Below are 24,101 nucleotides of genomic sequence, written 5' to 3'. Positions count from 1 at the left end.
CAGGTGACACCCCAGCCACCTGCCATCTTTATTGCTTAAAAATTAACATGTGCATTATTTATTTATTGCAAATCTGGGTCAAGGGTCCAATGCACCATCCCCAGTCTTTAAGTACCTAGTAAGGCCAATGGGTCTATCCACTTAATTCATCGGGAATCAAAAAAAGAAGCGTCAATTGCTCATTTATTCTTGAAATGCAGCATCTCTGCAGAACTGAGCCATACAATTAAACATTGTATTTGGAAGCTGAAGGATGAACAGCTCCAAAATCAACTGCAGCAGAACTCCAGACTGCATACACAGCTACTGGACTCTTGCCAAAAGCCCAGGACTTGCTTGTTTGTTTTAAAGGAGAAAATGTGTCTCATTGAATCTTTTCATACTTTTGAATGGTCCCTGGTATGACCTGGTTGCTGGGTTTCATACCCAGAAGAGTTGTACATGCACTAGAAATGCATAGAAAAGTAACACCAGGAAGCAGTAAGAAAGAAAGAAAAACCACTCTAGAAATATAGAACAGAGCCTTGTGTATGATGAGACAGACAATGGGCTGGACTTGCTAGCCTGCTTGATTTCAGTGGATCTACTCTATGTATTAATAAGTCTAGTTCCAAACCAATGTGTTTTTCAAAGCACTGAAGACAGTTTAGAAGAGTGGTGGCTGCCTCACTCCCACGTCCTCCACTGGTAAACAGGTTTTGCAGGTTTTAGTATTTCAAAAGAAACATATACGTACACCTTAAGACAAAAGAAGCGTATAGATACACCGTAATAAGTGGAATCTCTGAAACCACTTTCAGCTTCCTTCCAAGCTATCTCTGTCTCCAGTCTTAAAGTAGAGACTGCATCATCATAATAAAGCTCAGCATTCATGTTGTTCTTGAGAACATATGAAGTACTGCAAGGGGTATCCAGCCAACTCACTCAGATTAGGACCAGTGAAATCAATATGGACTTGTTTAAAGTTCATAGCAGAGGCCTGATTTTAACTGGGAACTTTGTAATTCAGCCTCTTATTAGCTCACAAGCAAGTGTACTTACTTACTTACTTCCAAGTAATGATGGCTAGGAGGATTGAGCTATTAAGTTTAAAATTTGCTTCTGTTTATTACCCTTCACTGTGTCTGAGTGCTCCGTACTAATATAGTCTCTTCTTGGCTGTATGCTGCCTAGCTGCACTAAGGAACTTGCTAAAGGGAAAGAAAACTGTCCCTGGATAAGCTTGCAAACTTAATTACAAGCAGAAAAATGAGCCAGCACTGAGCCAATGTCCCTTTCACGCTGACGTCATTAACTGCAGGAGAGCTAGAATCCAGTTTATTGAATGAAGAGGATGTTTTAAGAAGGAGCGGACAATTTACTTAAAGGACAATAAGAGAAACAGTTTGTATCATTAATGAAATAATGTGTGTTGCGTGCCGGCACTTTTGATTTATTTCTCAAAAGGCACCACCCTATGTTGGAACCCAAGTGCTTTTTATAAATCAGTCCTGTGTATTATTATCATACCTAAGAAATACATGGGTATTGCCAAGCTCCTTCTGGAAAACCCATAAGGTCCCCGGGCAGATTACAAGAATATATTAATACAGCATTAAAAACAGTTAAAACAATTTACATCAGGAGAATAGGGTGGGCCAATGTATATCTGTCAAAGGCCAGGATAAACTGAAAGTGGTGTGGGTGTGTTCATGTATAGTCCTTTTCTATATATATATATATTTACTCCCTTCTTTTTATATAGACATTTATTTATTTAAAACCATGTTTTCTTTGGGATTCACCTCTTGCAATGAGAGTGTTTATCTCATTTTGTTTAATTTATATTCATAGCTGGAAGTTGGGTGATGGAAGGCCTCAGAGGCGGAGAAGCGCTTTTTGCAGTTTCCAAATGGCATTCCAGGGAACCTTGAGGATTCCTGGATCTTGGACAGCTCTTCACTGAGAAGATCAGTAATGGCAGGCTGGTTTCTCTGAAAGGTAACTGGTTCACCACTACCAATTTCCCCCTACAATGCACAGCCGGAAAGGAGCTCTAGGGTGCAACCCAATCCAATGGGCATTTTTACCATGTTGTCAGAATCACCTGCCTATTTGTATGACTGATGCTCACAGAGACAAAGGATGGATGAATCATAGCAAGAACTCACACATGAATCAGAACTAGGCTTAAGAGAGAGAGTGAGAGCGGAGCAAGGAGAGCCATACAACAGGCTAGAAATAATAATGAAATCACAGATGAAGAGAGAACTGGAGGAAAGCATCAAAACAAGAAGCTCTGCATTAATTATGGAGGGGGTGGGAGAGAAAAGAGCGAGAGCCAGAGAAGCCAGGCATACAAAAGATGATGTGGTTATGAGCGCAAGGATTTTCCTCCTGGCTCTACAACCCTCTGGCTGAAAATATTAGGTGCGCATAAACTGCTCCAGCTCTAAAACCTTGCAGCGGTTTTCTGTTCCACTTCAAGGATCCTGGTGGCTGCATTGGCAGACTATTCCTGTGCTGAGAGAGAACTGCCATCGCAGCCCCAGGCTGACTCTTGCCTCTCTGCTCCCCCATTGCACTTGCATTTCAGTTTGGTTCTTATGGTTCACAGGAAGCAGAAAATAACTTGGGCCTTGCTATGAGAGTCAGGAGTTCGACAGAGTCCTTCAGAGCCCCCAGAAAGCGCATGGCGCACTGGTTTCAATGGTGCTTTAATTTGGTGTATTCGAAAGTGACTCTGGATTTATATCTGTTTTGATTGAAAAAAGCTCATCAGCAATTAAGAGGTAATTCTGCGACCCAACATACCACCACCCTGCACTTAAAATATCTGGAAAGCTGCCATTCTCATTTCTGGTTTTGTCCAAGAGCTCTCACACAAAATATGAAATTTCTAACTGGGGCGGGGGCAGGGGATGAAATAGGGAGAGGGAGTGATTGCAAAACCTCTCAAACTACTTTTATTCATTACAGAAACAAGCCCAAAACTAACATGTAACTCCCCTGTAGGTCATTTTGCCTATCTCTGCAGGAATTATTTGTGTACTCTTGCTTACATGAACATGACCAATCAATGATCGTTTTGTGGGTTAATCTTGGCTCACTGGTGACCTTACTAGTGACAGGTGCAAACTACTGAGCCTAAGACAGTCTTGCTAACTAGTGTAGTGCAGCGTGAACTAACATTTTGCAGTTATTCTGCAGGGACAGATCCTGATCTACGTGGGTGTCATTTAAATCAATTTGTTCTGTACAGATATCGATCCTTGTCCTTGAGCATGGAAGAAGTTACACTGCAGGTCAATTGGCTTATTTGAAGGCAGGTCAGCCAGGACATGAACCAATTTGCCGTCCGTTGGACATATACAGAACTGGTCAGATAAATGATAAAATAGGAAACAATGAAATAAATAGGGATGTATGGAGCAGTTTTACACTTGAGACCCTTGGACTGACAACAGCCATCTCAGATGCTTGGGACTGAACCTAGGACCTTCTGCATGCCAAAGCTGTGTCCTATCATGGATAATTTTGCAGTCAGGAAAGAGCTTTGGGGCAGAGATCTAAGGCCTCATTCAACAGAATGAGCAGCTGATCGCTTCCCAAATACAGCAGGGCTGGCTTACCCTATTTTGAACCATTAGCATCTAAATGGAAGGAAAGGACAGGACCATAAAACCAGTTAAATCTATAAACTACCTATCTGCCCCATTCACCACTGAACTAGGGGTCCTCCCCAACCCGATTGGGTGAAACAGGAAGAAAAACCAATAATAAAAACTGGAAGGGGGAAATCAAGATGATGGAGAAGAGGCAGAGGCATTTCCCATTGTGGTGGCTTATCAGTAAGTTTATGAAATAAGAGGTCTCTGTGCAGCCCAGTCCTCGGCGCCATCACTAAGCCCCTCTGTGGACAATGAAACATAGGAAGCATAGCAAGGGTGCACAGGACTGCAGCCTCCTTCACAAAGAACCATGGTATAAACACACCATCCATATGGAAACCCCTGCGGTTCTGATCCGCTGGAGAGCTCACCAGAAACACCAATATCAGAGAGCACAGCGTTCTTGCGGTCCTTGACGCTGCTGATCTGTGGGAAGTAGACATCGAGCGCCAGGTAAAGAAGGCAGCTGAGGAAGGCAAGGACTCCCACGGTGATGCCATAGTTGCAGGCGTTCTGGTTGCGATTGAAGATGCAGTACTCTTCCTTTTCATCCGGCCGGTTGACGTAGCCTTCATTCACAATGCCACCAAACACAACGATGGAGAAGAGCTGGGTGCAGGGAGGCGAGAGAGGGGTTTAGAAGATTTCACTCTACATGCTGGGGATACAAACCCAACTCATTTAAATGGAAGATTTATTCAAAATCATTTCTAAAGCCTTTAATGTTTTCCCCCAGTCTCTACACCAGGCATAGGCAAACTCAGCCCTCCAGATGATTTGGGACTACAATTCCCATCATCCCCGACCACTGGACCTGTTAGCTAGGGATGATGGGAGTTGTAGTCCCAAAACATCTGGAGGGCCGAGTTTCCCTGTGCCTGCTCTACACAGTACACAGTATTACAAGACAGCCAAGACAAAAATGCAACCTAAAATGAACAAAATAGCTTATAGAACAGGAATTTGGAAGGTTCAAACACATAAGACAGGGTCTGATCTTATGGTGGAGGGAAAGCTTGGGCAAAGTTAAGCCAAACTAAGACTTAACTATGCTGCAGTGTGTACCCCGGGTGTTTTAATGCACTATTTTAGAAGCTCCCTAGATCTGAACAGCCCCTCCTTGCTTTCAGCCATTGCTGGTAGCTAATTCAGCTGGAAGATGCCTGAGAACGGAAGCAGTGTTATTTCTAAGTCACCCAGAACTAGTAATTCGCCACTACGATTCAAGCACCCACTCAGTCTTCCACCTGCCATCTCTGCCATCTATTTTCCCATCTGTTAGCTCAGTATTCCTGCCACCGCCTACTTTCCTTTGCTTAGCTGAATATTACGACTACTACTGCTACAGTTCTCCAATCCCCATTCATTTATTTAATGCTAAAACACACGGCAACTATTGCTGTGTGGGTTTTTGTTTTTTTTAAGTCTGCCTAGCACTGGAAAGACATCAGCCTCAGCACCAGAAGAGTCTCTGTGGGGACAGTTACTAAGTTAGGGCGGTGCCATTGAAAAAGCTTCCACATAGGCCTCCAATGGCCTGATATTTGATGGGGTGGGGGAAGAGGGTCCATTTGAGGAATGTCTTAATAACAGGACGGGCTTATTTGGAGCCAGTGGTAACTTAAGGTAATCTGCTCCCAAGCTATTTAAGGCTTTTTATAAAGATTAAGACCCAGAGTAGTAATTGTAAAACTGGGGAGGTCTTCTACCTCCCCATCTGCAGTCGCTCAGCAATCCCAGTATACAGACAACCTGACTGTACCTCTGGAAAACGTTCAGATATAGTTTTGCAAGCATTGTAATCATGGAGTAGTAGTCAACAAGATCATCTATGTGCAAACATTTTCCTCTGAAACATTGGCTCCCCAAAATCACACACCAATGCAATGCGTTTGCACTTTCCCAACTCCCCCAACCCCATGGACCACTTGGAAATTGCTGATTGTTTTGGTAGACTGCTTAATGTGGGGTTTTTTTCTGCCTTCCAATATGCTGTGCTAGATGCTGTAACTGTATTGTTATTGCTTGTTTTGTTTCTTATATTGTATATATATATTTAATACAATTAGAACTCCATAGAATTCCATATCAATCTGCTGTCCAGGGGAGGGGAAACATTTGGTGTTCCACTGATGATCTAGAGCAAGGGGTTCTGTAATTGCAACTTCTCAGTGGCATCTCTGAAACTCTGAAATAAGTTCCCCACGGAGTTGACCCTTGCTGCATCGCTGCTTTCTTTTAGGAAACAGGTAAACACACACTTCTTCCACCAGGCCTTTGTTGGAGAGGAAATGTGATGAAGAATAGCAGAATTGCAAAATTAGGTAATTGCTGAAACAGTTCTTATTTTAATTTTAAAAAAATTAAAATTGTCCAGTAGCACCTTAGAGACCAACTAAGTTTCTTCTGGGTATAAGCTTTCATGTGCATGCACACTTCTTCAGATGCCATCTGAAGAATGCCATCTGAGGTGCTACTGGACAATTTTTAATTTTTTATTTCGACTGCATCAAACCAACACGGCTACCTACCTGAATCTAGTTCTTATTTTAGTTTTATATTATGCCATTTTATATTATGTATTTTGCTTTGAATTTGCAAACTGCCCTGTCAACTGTTTGGTAAAAGTCGGTATAAAACTCCTTAAATAAATATGCCCAATAGTACTTTAAGTGCAGAAAGGAACAATCCGAGGTATACCTTGATATGGAAAGAGTCTATTTCCAGAACCCAGACAAGGCTTCTCAGAGCTTACAGAATCCAACACTACTGATAATGGTTCATCCATACCTGAACTAAGAAGTCAGAATTGCTCCACTCAATTCTGGACTGCGGTTTTCTTTCCTTTTCTATTCATAGAGAGAAGGGAGAAAAACTGTGCTCCCCTTGAAGCTGTCTGCCTGAAGCAACCGTTTTCTAAACCCTGTTTCTAGCAATGAAAAATGATCTGGCCACATAATAATAATAAAAAAGAGAACTTCTAGCTATTGATTGGGAGCAAAATGAATTGGCTGCCTGCCTTCTGACCCGATCAGTGCACATGGGAAAGAAGAAAAACCCTTCTCACAACACGCACCGGATCAGGAACCTGGTGAATGTGAATACTGTACATTGTGAAGACTTTAAATTCAGATGAGGTCTGGGGAAGAATTCCTGTGTCCAGAAGATGCAATTTTAAGCATCCTTTACCATTTTAACTGCCCCCCATAGCTTCCTTAATCTGCTTGCCAACTCTTTTGGAAAATACTTTGCATATCCATCTATTTCCCTAAAGCAAACTGTTATGGTGAGGTATAGTGGTACCTCTGGTTATGAACTTAATTCGTTCCGGAGGTCCGTTCTTAACCTGAAACTGTTCTAAACTAGAGGTGTGCTTTCGATAATGGGGCCTCTTGCTGCTGCTGCGCCACCAGCACACGATTTCCGTTCTCATCCTGGGGCAAAGTTCTCAACTCGAGGTAACTCTTCCAGGTTAGCGGAGTTTGTAACCTGAAGCATTTGTAACCTGAGGCGTTTGTAACTCGAGGTACCACTGTATTCTCCTTGCATTGCCACCTCCAGAAATCAAGGCCTGCAAATGTGCGATTTCCCCCCTTCTGGCCCCAGTACTACACAGTAAACTGAGCAGTTAGCGTAGATGAACCTTCTGAGTGCCATGTGATGCCTGCAGCATGATACCCGTTTGGAGCAGGCTATTAAGCCCTCCTGAGTATCATGTGATGCCTCTGCAACTCAGCCCATTCATGTTCCTTGAGCACCATGGGAAGAACTCTTGTCATTCTCCCTTGCCAACTACGATGCCCATCTTGTTTTTCAGTTAGGCTCTGCATGCCTCTTTGCTCCCAGCCCTTAACTCACCATGATTCCCCGTCAGTCACGAGGCTGCTACAATATCTCCCTTGCTGAAATTTTATAAATTGAGTTATGAAAAGGAAATTGTTCTGTTACATAATATTCCTTGCTGGATTTATAATCAAATCTACCCCGGATGGAACAAAGCAAAAGCTTTTCTTGCATTTGCAGGACCACTTGCCAAATATAGAGAGAGTTCCAAGTTCACAGCAAGAAAAATGAGGAAGCTGCTGGCTACAGATTATCCAGCTCCCATTTCATTTGTATTCAGCCAGTCACAGCTGCAAGCTTTGGGTACCTCCAGAGAGCCAGGAACGAGATTATTTCTTCCTTTGCGTATTCTTATTTCTTACTTCATTTATAAAAGTAACATTATTTCTAGCCTAATCCCTCAGGCTGGGATAACAGCCATTTTATAAATATAAAGTAATATACTCAATCAAACATATAGATTTAACATTTAATTGTTAACACATCCTTATAGCGTTTCCCCACCACTGAAAACAAAATGTTAAAAAAACTATAAATCACTTCTGGGTGATACCCATGCTCAGAATTAGCAGATCTCTTGGAAAACAAGTTTCAGACTTAAAGAGTGGCTATTAAGCAAGTAATGTTTTAAGGGTGATGAAAGTGTTTGGTAGCAGTTCTGCTGTTCTATAAGCAGACACACTTTTATTAGAAGCAAGGGTATTGTTGGGTACTTAGAAGCACTTTGGGCAAAGGCCTTGAATTCCCATAACATTTCCATAAGCCAATTTAGATGTATAGATGCCTCTGGGAAATTGAGATGGTGGGCAGTTTAGGGTCTCATTAGCATGATGTCCAGCCACCCTACAAGCAAAGTAAAAAATTATTTTTATAAAGGAGAGAGGAGGAGAAGGGATAGGAAATATGGGGTCCACCCCAGAAGATCTGGGACACTCCCTAACAACATATACAGTCGTACCTTGGTTTTCGAACAGCTTAGTTCCCGAACGTTTTGGCTGCTGAACGTTGCAAACATGGAAGTGACTGTTCCGGTTTGCAAACTATTTTTGGAAGCCGAACATCCAACAGGGCTTCCAATTGGCTGCAGGAGTTTCAGAATCCATGCTTTGGTTTTTGAACGTTTTGGAAGTCAAATGGACTTCTGGAATGGATTCTGTTTGACTTCCAAGGTACGACTGTAGTACCAAAAAGACCTCAAAGGCATATACACCAAAAATATGCTAAAAAAAGAAGCTTTCATTGTTATCATAAAAATGCTGCTGGATTAACTGTTTTAAGAAATGATGTTATCCATTATGCACACAGAATCAGTCGGAGTGCCCCAGCAAAGCTTCACACACGCTTCCCTGATAATACGTCTGAGCCATCACCTGGAATAACCTGTGAGGGAGAGGAAGCGAGGTCAGATTCCAGCCCCAATCCTGCTTTTCAGATTTCTTAAGTTACTCCATGCTGTTAAGTACACATTTCTTAGAACAGAAAGAGAGCAGAACCAACCCAAGCTATGCTTTTCAGAAACGTCTATGCTGCATCCATCCAAAATTGTGCCATATGGACTTTGAAGATAAGAGGATTCCGTATTACACCCCCAGAGACATGCTTGGTGGCAGAACTGAGCACGAGCGCCAAGAAACTCAAACAGCAGGAACACGCTGGCCAGTTCACCACACGTTACAGTCACTACTGGAAATACTGAGGTTACCCAAAGCAAGCAGGTAACATGTGAGTGGCATACACTGGAGTACCGGCATCGGGGCAGCTTTGATCCAGACACATGTACAACAGCCTTCCGAGTTATGCCACTGCTGCAACGAATGCCAGTGTGGAGCCAATGGTGCCATAAGGGCAAGACTTCAGGGCAAAGGCCTGGGGTTCCACTCATCAGAATGTGCAGAAGGAGCCCCAAAGACAGCTGGGCTATCTTGCAACATTTGGAAGGAAATGAAGCGACACACATTGGCACTGACTGAAAAGTGTCCCCTCCGCTGGTGAAACCATGAAGTCCAGAGTCAAAAATTACTTGGCTTGCACCACTATGTGGAACCACCATAGTTCACACATGGAGCTGCCAGGAAAAGGCAGGGTTAACGCAAGTTCCATTTCTCAATCTGAACCGTTGCTCTTCAAAGCAATTACCGGTAGTTGTTTCGGATATATTTAAATACCTCCTTAGTACGCCCCTCAAACAGGCAAGCAGTAAAAACATTTCATGGCCCGCAGAGAGCAAGCGACTGAAGCAAACTGCAGCAAACTGATAAGGATGTGAACTGCGGCCTACTCTCCTTCCACTGTTTGTTCCTTGCCTTTGAATGGTATTTACAAGCTGCTGCATCTGGCCCCTATCCGCTGCCCACTCCCCCAGCTTAACTGCTGATCCCATAGCATTAGCTGGTTTACCACCCGCTGGAAGAGATCAGCACCAATGAAGGAAGCACACAGAGCCATTTCTGTTCCCTTGGAGACTCATCTGGAACCATGACTGGACCCTACTGCGGCCTAGTCTAAGGCTACGTTTACAAAAGCATCTGCTTTACTGTGACCCACCCCTTGCCAACCTGAGACCTTCCAGATATTTTGGGCAACTCCCAACAGCTCTAGCTGGGACAGATGTGCCAGCAGGGGCTGGTGGGTTTTGCAGCTCAAAACATCTGCAGAGCACCAGGCTGGGAAAGGCTGCGTTTAAGCAATCTTTATCACACCTAGCCAGAGAGAAGAAGAAAAAACAAGGAGGGAGCATGTAAGGCGGTCCGATCCCAAGTCTGCTCTTGCACCTTTAAGAGCTGCTCAGAAGAATAATTTCTACCAGGCAGGACTTCTCCTATCATTGCAGCTCTACGATGGAAACAGGCACAGCGGGGGAACTGTTCTTTCCATGCAAATCTGGAAGAGACAAGAGCCCTGTGGACCTGTCAGCCTTGGGGAACAATAATAATATCCCTCTCCGCAGAAGAGATCTCGATTGTGAGTTGCAGGGAGGGAGCAGAGCTCAGTGGCAGAACACATGATTTGCACACAGAAGGTCCCAGGATCAACTCCTAGCTTCTCTGGTTTGAACGACCAGGAATCAGGCAACTGAGAAGACCCCTGTCTGAGCCTCCGGAGAGCTGCTGCCTGGCTTCCTTCCTTCAGCACAGCTAACATCCTGACAGACTGAACTGTACAGCCCAACCCAGTGGGCTAGATCACGTGTGAGGAACCTTTGGTCCTCCACCTGTTGCTGAACTACTACTCCCATTATCCCAGGTCACTGGCCATGCTTGCTGGGGCTGATGGGAGTTGTGGTTCAAGATTTGGAAGGCCAAATGTTCCCCACCGCTTGTCCAGATGTTCAACAGAAGGGAGATGTTAATGTCCCACAATTCTCATCATCCCTGACCATTGGCCACACTGGTTGGCATTGATGGGAGCTTTAGACCAACACATCTGTAGGGGTCTGATCTGATGGCTCTACTGCTGCTGTTCATAAAACCTCGGGGAAGAGTCACACAAGTTGCCCCTATACCCCAGGATAGCTCCAGCTGGTGGGATGCAGGAAAGGCATATAATATTTCTCAAAAGCACTGCAATGTTTTCGTCAATTGGCTGGCTTTTGTGAATGGAGAACAGCACAAGACATATAGCTGGCAGAACGCTTTGCAGGAAAAATAAGACTGCAGGTACCTTCCACTGTTGCTATGGATGCTAATGACCCATACACCTGCCTTGGGCAGTCCTCAAGGATAGTCATTACCTGGAGACTTGTCTGCCTGATTTGACTAAAGCAAGAGTCTCTCTCAATCCCCCTTCTTTTGTGTTGATAATTCCAAAGTCAACGTTACTCGTGGAACAGTTTGCTTTGCTGCTCTCTCTTTTTTAAATCAGAGACCCATCAGCTCTTATTGCATCTGATGGCAGTCTGGAAGCTGATCTGTATTTCTGATACAATGCTAAATGGTGTACAAGGTTCAGACACTAAGAGAGCTCTTGCACCTTAAAAGTTTCATTTGGGGTCAGTGGCGTAGCATGGGGGGTGCAGGGGGGCCCAGCTGCACCGGGCGCAACATCTGGGGGTTAGGGTTAGGGGGCGCAAATCCACGGGTTAGGGGGCGCCTTATTCTCTTTACTTTTGGACTCATGGTGCCTCCCTCTTCCATGTGACGTCATTCGAAGACATACTTTGAATCTTTGAATTTTCCTTCACATAAAGGGGAAGTTCATGAGGGCGATATGAAGGCTTATGTTGCTTGGAATATCTGACAATGTTTCTGTTACTAACAAGGCAATCTTTTCCATGTCTACTCAGAAGTAAATCCTATCAAGTGCCACTGGACTTAGAAAAAGGTTTGTTGCATGCCACCCCAACCTCTGAGTGGCGCAAGATGCCAGGGGTTCCAGGCGCTTACTCAGGGTTTGTGTTTCCTTTTGGATTGAGGCACAGCGGAGACTGCAGTGTCAATAGGTTATATGGTTCATTTGCACAACCTGAGCCTACGATGGAAGGCTTCATAGCATTAACACCCCAAGAGGGTCATGCTTCTAGCATAGCCACAGCCTTGGATTCAAACAGAAATCAGGTATGGCTTTCTCTCTCTCTCTGCTGTTCCAGCTTTTGCTCCCATAACTCTACTCTCCATTCCGGCCTTTTATCTTTCTAACTAACTGACACTTGTAGAAGGGAGAGGCCCACCCATTTGTTCTCTAGCACAAAGCCACTCCCTTTGTTCCCTTAATGACCCATACTTAGTGGGCCATGCTTGGTTGGCTATTCCAGCAATTGTGCTGGATCCAAGAATTAGAAGAGGGACTCAGGCATACTGCCTACCCCCCCACCCCCCAAAAAAACCCCTCATAACAAGTGCATAGGATTGCAACCAAGAGGTTCGGTTTGAATGCAACAGTCTCACAAGGTTAACAAACATTCTGTGTTTCTGCATATGTTGCTTGAAATAACGAGGAGTACCTTTTCTGCCACAACTTGCTGCAAGCTCACATTTAATTCACAGTACAGCTGCCACCTCCAATCTCTCTCAGCATTTAAGCTTCATGCATGAGCCCTTCTCATTTCAGAGCACTTTCTCTGCCATTTCCCGAAAACAAATACAGCGTATCCCCATTTGCCCGATGATTCGTCCCTCCGTGCTATTTCCCTCTGCACTGCAATGAAAGTTCAGCTCTGCTCTATTTTATAGACAGCTTGCAAAGGTCTTTTTACATTTAAATACTTCCAAGTGAAAAAGGTGGGCTTTAAATATGGCTTGGATTCTATTTTTTGAAAAGCCCTATTCTGCAAGCAGATTAAAAAAAACAAAAAACCTTAAACAGGCAGCAGCTTGTTAACAATCATTACCATACAATTATTATGATTTTCCAGACAGCCATTTTCCTACTCACATGATGCAGTTCCTGTCAAATAACTTTTAAATGAATGCCCAGAATAAGATCTCCTGAAACAGCACATAATGCTATAATAAAATGTGAATGTGTAACCTATAAAGCTACAGCTTGCTCAGTGCCAGATACATTGATGTACCCAGAGACAAATTGCAAAATGGAGGGGACAGGAATGATTGCTGTAGATCATGTGACAAATAAGGCTGCCAAATCTTTTCTCTACCAGAGCTCCCATGCCTTTTTTAACATGTGCAAGGCAGGTGGAACAACATTTTCCTGATAGTAATGGGGGAAGCTTATCAACTCTGCCCTTTGCATCACAATTCCAGGCTTCATAATTAAGTTACACAGTGTGAGGCTTATTCTCAGGTAAGACTCCATTAACATAAAAAGACAAAAACCCTCTTCTGAAGATTAGGGGCCATGTTGTGTTTTAATAGAGGTTGGCAACATGACAGCCACAGCTACAAAGGGGCCCAACGAGGCCTTTCCCAGACAGTTGCCACCCCTGTTGAAATTAAGCATGAAGGATGTATCCTGTTGTAGCCAGTGGAATAAGTGGCAGTTTCTGGGGTGCCCATGAGAGTTTCTCTGGTTTGCAAATATGCACCAAAAGGTTGCCAACTCCCGCATGAGTTGAAGCACAGCTTCCCCTGTTACACGGAGTTGTCTTATGTGCTAGCTTCCTTGAACATATGCCACTTCAAAAGGCACTGCATTCAGAAAACAAAGACACACCACAAAGCTGTTTGATTATTATTAAAAGGAAGAGTGCAGCTGTTGGTGAACAAAGAGCTCCCCAGGCAAAGTGGAAAACCTGAACCACACGCAACAGGCACACCTCACTACAAGGATCTTGCCAGCCACATTTTTACTTCCACACTCAACACTGCAGAAAAGAGGTTTGGAAGGCAGACCTGTTTCTTCCTATGACTTCAGCCAATATTATTCTGCTTGTGTATAGCCTTGCATGCAAAAAATGATTCGGAAAGGTAAACAATGAAAACCTGCCCTCCCAGATAGCTTCAAAGCAAGAGTTGTTTGCTTTTGTGTGTGTGTGTAGCCTTAACAGGAAGGCTACTGGGAGCAGTGGTATACCACTGGCCATGAGCATTCGCATTTATAAAAGTTAGTGCCATAAATAGAGGCTGATCTATTTGAGGCTTAGAAACAGCCGTTTTCCTGCTTGATCACCTTCAGCAAGGTAAGAATTACCTCCAGGTGATCAAGCAGAGAAGCATTTGCAAACGTGAAAATGTGTTGGTTATTTTACTCTTGTTTGCTGAGGTCATGAATGTTCTACAAGTGACTTATGAAGTAAGTGGGAATGAACAGGGTAGCAGCTTTTGCAGGCTTATCTGGAAGGCAGTTCCAATTGGTTGTACATAAGGTGCTAATTCACTAAAAAGAACCACCCTCAGTTAATTAGGCAGCACTTCGTTATTTTAAAAAAAGCTATTTTAAATATATATTTACTCCTACACAGTAAGGCATATCTCTACTAAGGTAATTCCTGCTATGGCATAAATGTACATCATCAAAAAATGGAGGGTTTTTGTTTTCTTTTCAGAACTATTTTTGGTCATAAGTGGACTTGTGCAGATCTAATTCACTATTAAACCAGTGTTTCCCAACCAGGAGCCATGTGGCCCCCTGTGGGGCCCCAGGATATTCCAAGGGAGGCACAGGTGAAAATCGCATAAATGGGGGGCCACAGCACAAGGCTAGGTGGCCACAGAGGGAAGTGAGAAGTGAAGGGGGGAAACCACATTTTTAAAATAAAAAAATCCTGATTGGCTGACTATTTGCTTGGCCAATCACAAGCGGGTAAGGGGATAGCCAACCAGGGCCTAATGCTCCTTTTTGCCATGTGCATTTCTTGGATCGGTGTCTTTAGATGTTGCCAATGGGCGCTGGGCCCGTTGGCAATGTCAGCCCAGCTCTGCAAGGCGCAGGATGAAATCCACCACAGTGCCTAGCCGAGCGGGGTCGTCTGGTGCACCTGACTTGCATCTAGTAAATAACTAGGTGTCTACTCAGAAGAAAGCTGCACTGAGTTCAGTGGGCCTTGTTGTTGTTGTTGTTGTTTAGCAGTTTAGTCGTGTCCGACTCTTCGTGACCCCATGGACCAGAGCACGCCAGGCACTCCTATCTTCCACTGCCTCCCACAGTTTGGTCAGACTCATGTTTGTATCTTCAAGAACACTGTCCAACCATCTCGTCCTCTGTCGTCCCCTTCTCCTTGTGGCCTCAATCTTTCCCAACATCAGGGTCTTTTCCAGGGAGTCTTCTCTTCTCATGAGGTGGCCAAAGTATTGGAGCCTCAGCTTCACGATCTGTCCTTCCAGTGAGCACTCAGGGCTAATTTCCTTAAGAATGGATGCGTTTGATCTTCTTGCAGTCCATGAGACTCTCAAGAGTCTCCTCCAGCACCATAATTCAAAAGCATCAATTATTCGGCGATCAGCCTTCTTTATGGTCCAGCTCTCACTTCCACACATCACTACTGGGAAAACCATGGCTTTAACTATACGGACCTTTGTTGGCAAGGTGATGTCTCTGCTTTTTAAGATGCTGTCTAGGTTTGCCATCGCCTTTCTCCCAAGGAGCAGGCGTCTTTTAATTTCGTGACTGCTGTCACCATCTGCAGTGATCATGGAGCCCAAGAAAGTAAAATCTCTCACTGTCTCCATTTCTTCCCCTTCTATTTGCCAGGAGGTGATGGGCCCAGTGGCCATGATCTTCGTTTTTTGATGTTGAGCTTCAGATCATATTTTGCACTCTCCTCTTTCACCCTCATTAAAATATTCTTTAATTCTTCCTCACTTTCTGCCATCAAGGTTGTGTCATCTGCAAATCTGAGGTTGTTGATATTTCTTCCGGCATTTTTAATTCTGGCTTGGGATTCGTCCAGCCCAGCCTTTCGCATGATGAATTCTGCATATAAGTTAAATAAGCAGGGAGACAATATACAGCCTTGCCGTACTCCTTTCCCAATTTTGAACAATCAGTTGTTCCATATCCAGTTCTAACTGTAGCTTCTTGTCCCACATAGAGATTTCTCAGGAGACAGATGAGGTGATCAGGCACTCTCATTTCTTTAAGAACTTGCCAGCGGGCCTTACTCCCAGGTAAAGGTGTGTGGGACTGTAGTGTTTTATCTAGGCAGCCAGGGCTCCTCCAGATGACAATATCTTTTTGCACCAGGTCAGTGAGGATCACCTGCTTTTCAAAATTCTCCCATATATACAGAACTCCCCATGTGCATTTTGGACTGTATCTGTAGGTTTCACCGTCTGTGTCAAATAACTGAGGCTAAATAAGTGTTGTTTACTTTTTATAATACATGGAAGATGGATCTCCCTCGGGAGGCTGTGGACTCTCCTTCCTTGGAGGTTTCTAAGCAGAGGCTGGATGACCATCTATCACGAATGCTTTAGCTAAGTTTCCTACCTTAGAGTCCCTGCCAGCTCTACGAGCTATGTTTTTCTGTTTCAACAATATTTCATTATGTTCCTTTTTTTATGTACTGTATCGGTAATTGTATTTTGTATAAATTATAAAAATTATAAATAAAACAAGTTCTATTTACAAATAAAACATTTAAATAGCTACCTTATTTACCTGATAGGCATAGTCAATATTGGGGGGGGGCAGAACCATTGATTTGTATTGATTTTTACTTATTGGAGAAGCAGCTGCCCCCTATATTCCCCCTGGCTACACTTGGGGGGGGGAGGCACAGGAAGGAAACAAGGTCAGAAGGGGTACATAGTCAGGAAAAGGTTGAGAAACACTGGATTAAACTAAAAGCTATACAGTTAATTAAAGGTATCTTTCACACCCAAATATAATCTCACCTAGCATCCAGGATGCGCAGGTGTAACAGAAGACAGGTTTCCATTCTTCTAAAAACCACTTAGGATATTGAGCCCTACTTTCTGTGGCATCTTATCACTCCAACAGTGTTAGTACCATCAGCATGGTAATATGTCAGGGCCTGATCATTTAAAGATGTAGCCTAAAACATATTTATACTGGGAAGTTAAGTCCCATTGAATTAAATAGGAATTCCAAACACAATTCGAATTGGACTGCTGCCACCAATGACACCTAACAGAAGAGTGGGGTTATTTTTGTATTCCTGATCATGGGCTTCTAAAAGCTGCACTGCATCTGACAGGTGTAGCATTAGGGTTGCCAAATGACCATGAAAATCAATTTGGTCTGCTCCTGTGCAGCTTGAGGTGCGGAATAAATCCCAGCATTTGCATGTTTTCACACGATAGAGAGAAAATGCTATCACTTTTTAAATATCTGTACACCAAGTTATTGCTAAAGGCACAGCTGCAGTGGCTGGTTGAGAAACTGGCAACTCTGCAGAGCAGCTGTGAAGTCACTATTAGCTCAAAATGCCTTTAATTCAGTGTGCAGTCTTTTCTTGCAGACCTTTGCTCAATTACTTAGTCCTAAGTCTCACTGAGCCCAGTGGTGCTTAATTCCAAGTAAGCATACGTAGGGCTGGTCTGTTACTGTTATTTTCTGTCCCGCAATCTTTGCCCCCCAGATTCTTGTGGAGATTTGAGCTCTACAATGGCATTCTAGAAAAGTGCCAGGAATTTCAGAAACTCTTTCCTGTCTTCTTTTAGTCACTACCGTTCCCAACTGGAGATTTCTTAACTATGGATAGAATGGGCCTACAAATCTCCCAACGTCTGCATCCATATGAGTTTCCATATAAACAAACAAGGCTTGAAACATCAGAAATCTGCAAATCAGATGTGCCTGCACATCCAACCATTGAGGTATCTCATTATTTTCCTTGAGGACTAGGGTTAGGGCCACACTGGGATTCTGTATGGGTTGGCTTGTGTTGCTTGTCATGCAGCTCATCTCGAAGGTGGAATGCTGCAGGTACAACCACAACTGATCAATATATTGTACCTACACGGCAATGTATTGTTCCAGAAGCCCCAATAGTGAACACTCCCATGCAGTTCATGAAGTACATCTGGAGGTTCTGGGAACTTGGAAAAACTGAACTTAGTTCTTACCTTCCTATTTCTGAGCCATTAACACAGCCCTCCAGAAGTTTTGGACTACAACTTCCATCAGCCCCAGCCAGCAAGACGGTGTTTACCTGACAGGCACCAAGTTGGAGATGGCTCCAATGGCAGGCATTGCCACTGCATTTTCAGCCTTGCCATTAATGCCATGAGGATTAGAACATGGCTTTTAAAAAACAAGCACCTTAAAGTTCTAAAATGTTTCCGCAGTAATTCGGGGGGAGGGGGGCAAAAAAGTTAAGAGTCTGAAAGTTTTGGAGACAGCATGGAGGGTACATATTCTATTCTGGCCACCACTGCAATATACTTGAGACAAAAAAGGGAAAACTAGGTTAATTGTGTGCCTCATCTGTTAAGCACTTCAGATTTGATGGAGAAAAGGGGGGATTTCTTTTACCATGCAAAGTTTATGTACCAAGCACATCTCTAATGATATGGCGGGGTTCAAACATGTACAGCTATACATTGCCTAGAAGCAAGTCCCACGGAACTTGGTGGAACTTACTCCCAAGTACAGTGGTGCCTCGCAAGACGAAATTAATTCGTTCCGCACGTTTTTTCGTCTTGCGAAGCATGGTTTCCCATAGGAATGCATTAAAAATCAATTAATGCGTTCCTATGGAAACCGCCTTCAGACTAGGTCCGGGACAGTCTGTCCCCCGACCTCTTCTGAAGGCTGGGGGGGGACAAGGGCTTTTCTTCTCACCCCCAGCATTTTAAAAAACCCCGGGACAGCATTTAAAAATCGCCCCGGGACAGCGGAGGACTTCTCCGCTGTCCCGGGGCGATTTAAAAGCCCCCGGGAAGGCAGGCAGGGGGAACAAAGACTTTTGCCCCCCGCCAGCCTTCAGAAGAGGTCCTGGACCTCTTCTGAAGGCTGGCGGGGGGCGAAAGTCTTTGCTCCCCTCCGCCTGCCTTCAAAAGCCGTCCGCTCTTAAAAGCCCCCGGGAAGGCAGGCAGGGGGGACAAAGACCTTTGTCCAGGACCTCTTCTGAAGGCTGGCGGGGGGCAAAAGTCTTTGCTCCCCCGTGCCTGCCTTCCCGGGAGAGCGGACGGCTTTTGAAGGCAGGCGGAGGGGAGCAAAGACTTTCCGCTCTCCCGGGAAGGCAGGCACGGGGGAGCAAAGACTTTTGCCCCCGCCCGCCTTCAGAAGAGGTCCTGGAGTCTTTGCTCCCCCCGCCTGCCTTCAAAAGCCGTCCAGGATAGCGGGAAGCGCTTCCCTGCTATCCCGGACTGCTTTTAAAATGCTGGCGGTGGGGACCAAAGCCTTTCGGCCCCCGCCGGCCTTCCTGGACCTCTTCTGAAGGCCGGAGGGGGGGAGAAGGCTTTGCTCCCCACCGCCAGCATTTAAAAGAGGTCCCCGGAGATTTCCCTATGGGCTTTCTTCTTGCGAAGCAAGTCCATAGGGAAATTCGTCTTGCGAAGTGCCTCAAAAAACGGAAAACCCTTTCGTCTTGCGGGTTTTTCGTCTTGCGAGGCATTCGTCTTGCGGGGCACCACTGTAAGTGTGCTTAAGCTTGCATTGCAAGTGAAGTTGTAACCTACAGTACATGAGTGAAAAACAAGTGAGAGGCACAAAGACTGACCTTTTACCATATGGGAGAGAAGAACATTCAAATGCGGAAGGAATGAGGCTCTAAGTTTCTCCATCTCTTGACTTGCTCAGCTAAGCCAGTACCAATTCCTGAGATTTTAAGTCCTATGCACATTGAAGTAAGCCCCTTTAATTCAATGGGACCTACTCCTAGGCAAACATGCACAGGAATGGTCTTTAAGAGTTTCCACTATTCTGCAACTCGCGTGTTTTTACAAAGCAAAGTAACACACTATCACAAGAAATAGAAGGGTATCAAAGTCACTTCCAAGGTCAAGGTGCAGTAGGCAGTTGGTGGCTTTGGGGAAACAGGAGGACATCCAAGAAAAATTTGGATGCTGGGTTTCTTTCTGCAGCTGGGAAGTCATCTGATTTCGTGAAGAGAGCCAATAAGGTGATATTCTGAAGCAGAAAGAAGCAGACTGCAGAAACCCTCTCTCTTCTCCTGTACTTGGAAAGCCCTGCAGTAACAGAATGAAGTCACAGCTTTAAAGGGGAGAACATTCTGTCCCAGATTATCAAGGACAGAAGTGTCCCATCTAACGTCATGTCAATCATAATTGGGCCAGCGCTGTCACCTGTGCTCTTTGCTGCTTTGCCTCATTCAAGTGTTTGCGCAACAGCAAAAAAGGTTCTTCCACCACATCATGTTGAATTTCACCGGCGGATGTGAAAGCCAGGAGATTATTGCTAGAATGTCTTCCGCCCTCTGGTTCGAACACTAGCATACAGCACTGCAGACACACCAGCCAACCATATTAATCCCTTCTTCAGGGCACTGCTAGCAATTCTGCAGAGCTCCTTCCTCCTCCTCTCATCTCCAAACATTTCCTCCAAGTCACATGCAGTCAGGCAGCACAGGAAGGGAAGGGGCACCAGCAGTCGACAGAAAAACAGGTGGCAAGCACACTGGCTGTGCTTGGGGAGGCTGCTAACTCTCTTTTTGCCCCAAAGCAACAACTATTTGGAATATGGGGAGGGGGAGAACCTTGAGAAAAGTGGGATATAAATGTCAAAGATAAATGCTGTGCTTGCAAAAGGTAGACAAATAGTGGGTGAGATGAACAAAACACTTCAAGGCAACTTCCTGGGCTAACTTTATTGCAGCCTCAGCGACTAGGACTTGCCGATCAAAAGGTCGGCGGTTCGAATCCCTGCGGCGGGGTGCGCTCCCGTTGCTCGGTCCCAGCGCCTGCCAACCTAGCAGTTCGAAAGCACCTCCGGGTGCAAGTAGATAAATAGGGACCGCTTACCAGCGGGAAGGTAAACGGCGTTTCCGTGTGCGGCTCTGGCTCGCCAGAGCAGCGATGTCACGCTGGCCACGTGACCCGGAAGTGTCTCCGGACAGCGCTGGCCCCCGGCCTCTTAAGTGAGATGGGCGCACAACCCCAGAGTCTGTCAAGACTGGCCCGTACGGGCAGGGGTACCTTTACCTTTACCAGCAACCTAAGGCCCATGGGCCGGAAGTGGCCTGCGGAGGTTGTTTAACTGGCCCATGAACTGCCCCCAAACTGAGTTGCCCACTTGCACGCTGCACTAAACCGGCACAGTGCAGTGTGGGGACCCACTTCCACGGCGCCTAAAATCGCGTCTGCGCAAGCGCAAATGCTGAAAATCACAGGTGCAGAATCCAGCCCACAGAGGGGTCTCCGCGGGACCAATCTGGCCCAGGCAAGATAAACCTTGCTGACCCCTGCCTTAATGGCTGCAATAGGAGAGGCTAAACTCTTCCTAGGAGACTCTTGAGGGTCCCATGGACTACAAGAAGATCAAACCTCTCCATTCTTAAGGAAATCAGCCCTGAGTGCTCACTGGAAGGACAGATCGTGAAGCTGAGGCTCCAATACTTTGGCCACCTCATGAGAAGAGAAGACTCCCTGGAAAAGACCCTGATGTTGGGAAAGATGGAGGGCACAAGGAGAAGGGGACGACAGAGGACAAGATGGTTGGATAGTGTTCTTGAAGCGACAAACATGAGTCTGACCAAGCTGCAGGAGGCAGTGGAAGATAGGAGTGCCTGGCGTGCTCTGGTCCATGGGGTCACGAAGAGTCAGACACGACTAAACAACAACAAACTCTTCCTACACCATCATCTCTCACAACAAGAGATGCCCTGTCCCTATCCAACATTTACTCTCCCCCTCTCTCTTTTTCTTGGCCTACTGGGGGAGGGTGAGAAGAAGGCATCTCACCTCCAAGATCTGCTTTACCTGGCTGTGTCCTCCTTCCCTCTCTCCCTACAGACTCCCACAAGAGACAAATCTCTCTCCCCCGCCCTCCAGCTTATTGTTTGCAGCCTGCTCCCTTAATCCCAGTGACCTTCTTGCAAATGCTCCAGGCACACACGGGCGGCCATGGCGAAAGTGTCACAAGATAAGTGACCTCCCCCCACCCAGAGGGAGCCGCACAGTCGAGAGAGCAGCCTTCCTTCCCTCCTCGTGCTGACGGATCCCATCAACTCGCTTCCTCCATCACACATGAACGGCGTTACATAAAATTTGCTACACGGTAAAATTGAAGGTGGAGGAGGATTTGGAAGAGGAGGACACCACGCATTTGCACCCTTCTCTCCTTCCGCGCCCCCCATCCTCTGTAAATGAAATAAGCAGCAACCAACTGAAATAAATTAAGGGAAGGGTTAGGAAAAGGGCAGCTGAAATTCAGAATCACTTTTGCAGTTCTCTCGTCCAACTGCCTCACCATTAACAGCTCATCGCGCAGGTTATGGGAAACTCTCCCATTTTCTGCATGTTTTCATGAACATTTAATAATAGCAGCGTCAGGCTTACGAGGCTGGAGGACCGGCTTAACCATTTCCATCTTTCAAAGGAAGCCGGTAGTAGTTTTGGAAAGGGGAAGAAACAAGAGAGAGAGGGAGTCTCCAATACAGAAGGCGGCTGGGAGGGCATGTTTCCTAGTTTTCCAAACGCTTCACCCGGAGAGATCTGGGCAATGAAGAGAGGCGGGGGAAGGGCGCTCACAATGCCATTTTGCACCTTGCTTGCCGGGCTAGCTGTGTGCTCCACAGTCTGCACAACACAAACACACACAGAGCACCAGTTTGCAAACACTGCCGCCCCGCCGCCGACTAGAAGCGGCGCTGCACAAGAGACGGAAAACGGAGATGGAAGAAGCAAGCCGAGCTGGGGGCTCCATGACAGCGAAGACACGGCCTCGCTCCCATCTTAGAGGTCACTTTGGGCAGGCGGCGTTGCAGGATTCCCCCCCCCCCAGTTGCCCGCTTGGCCGGCACCCCCACCCCGCGATCTCCTTCGCCCCACGGGGGCAGGGGAAGCCGAGAAGTGGGTCCCCCAAATCCAACCACCCGGCGCTGGGCTTTCCTAATCTTCCTTTCCACGATCTCGCGTGCGCGCGCTCGCGCTGGAAAGGACATTCCTCCTCCTCCTTAAAGCCCCGCTGAGTGTCATCTAAAGCTTGCCCTGGGTGCTCAGTCAGCAGGATAGGGATCAACCCCACAGCCAAGCCAAGCGCGCCCAGGGCTCTCTGCAGATCTCTCTTTCAGACGTGCCGATTGCTTTGCACGTGTTTTTGTTATTTCCCACGCCAATGGCCTTCCCTCCCCCGCGCGGCCAGGGAGCCGTCCTCCGAGTCCTTACCCAAGAAACCATCCGGAGGATCGTGTGAGGTTGCCGGATGAAGGTCTGAGGGTCAAAGGCGCCCCCGGCTTTGCCAGCTCCGTACGCGCCCTGTTCCATCCTGGGAGCGACCCCGGGGCAAGACCCGCCGCTCTGCTGGTCGCTCTGTCGGCAGCGAAAAGTTTATTGCACTGGCGGGCCGGGGGTGCTTCGGAGAAGGGGAAGCCAGCCAGCCCGCGCTGCCCGGCAAGGAGGGCGCGCCGTGCAGGGGCAGCCTTAGCGGAGGCAGTGCCGCAAGGGTGGTGTGCGAGGCAAGGGAAAGGCTAGCTGGGCATGGCAGCCCGCGCTCCGGCTCGCCTCTCGCTCACCGCCCCGCCTGCTTGCCTGCCTGGCTGGCTGGCTGGCGATGGAGGAGAGAGCAACACGCTCGCAGCCAGGGCACCAGTGGCAGGCTTGGGCTCAGCGGCAAGCCAGGCGCGCTCCCGTTTTCGCGGCAGTCATGGGGCTGGCGCGAGCTTCGGAGGAAGAGAGCGCGCGCGCGCGCGCCTTCCTGCCCGCGCAGCCCCGGCAACATGGGGGGCGGGGCGAAGGGAGCGGGGAGGGGGTGGGCCTCTGCAGGCCTCTGGGGGCTTCTGCACCTCAGAGACTCCGTGGAGTGGGGTATATATGCTTATACAGTACATGCTTCGCCAGAGTCGTGCCAAAAGGTGCATTGATTGAGCTTTAAAGCTTTTGCAGACGTACATAGACGTAAACCCCCCTGAACCCAGTGGGAGACACCATTTGATTTTCTTTCATGCAGCTGCTTTTTGTAGTTCAGTGTGTGCTGATAATATTTGTTTATTAATACGTTTCTAACCCAGTGTTAAAAGATGGTATATTACTTCCTCTTCTCCATTTTATACTCACAACAACCCTGTGAGGTAGTTTAGGCTGAGAGATACTGACAGGCCCAATGTCACCCAAAGGGCTTCATGACTAA

General features: G+C 46.3%; 1 protein-coding gene across 4 annotated transcripts in view; it reads right to left on the bottom strand.

The window, feature by feature from the left end:
• The window catches only part of LOC310826397 (TGF-beta-activated kinase 1 and MAP3K7-binding protein 1), a 48,063-nt gene extending 24,358 nt beyond the window's left edge, over window positions 1–23,705 (bottom strand). Inside the window, exons 1-2 of one of the 4 annotated variants that reach the window (XM_083701140.1) lie at window positions 23,141–23,705; window positions 4,022–4,259 (exon numbers count right to left, since the gene is read on the bottom strand). In XM_083701140.1, coding sequence (XP_083557266.1) covers window positions 4,022–4,259; window positions 23,141–23,239 — 337 coding nt within the window. In that variant the 5' untranslated portion in view covers window positions 23,240–23,705. Of the gene's footprint in view, window positions 1–4,021; window positions 4,260–22,776; window positions 22,933–23,140 lie in introns of those variants that run through there. The other 3 variants (XM_083701143.1, XM_083701142.1, XM_083701139.1) reach the window with 3 other exon arrangements.
• Window positions 23,706–24,101: the final 396 nt, after the last annotated feature.

This window comes from Podarcis gaigeae (genome assembly GCF_964106915.1).
Source record: "Podarcis gaigeae genome assembly, chromosome: 10".
Taxonomy (NCBI): domain Eukaryota; kingdom Metazoa; phylum Chordata; class Lepidosauria; order Squamata; family Lacertidae; genus Podarcis; species Podarcis gaigeae.
Note: the sequence above shows the minus strand (reverse complement) of the source record. Positions and strands in the feature narration are given on the sequence as shown.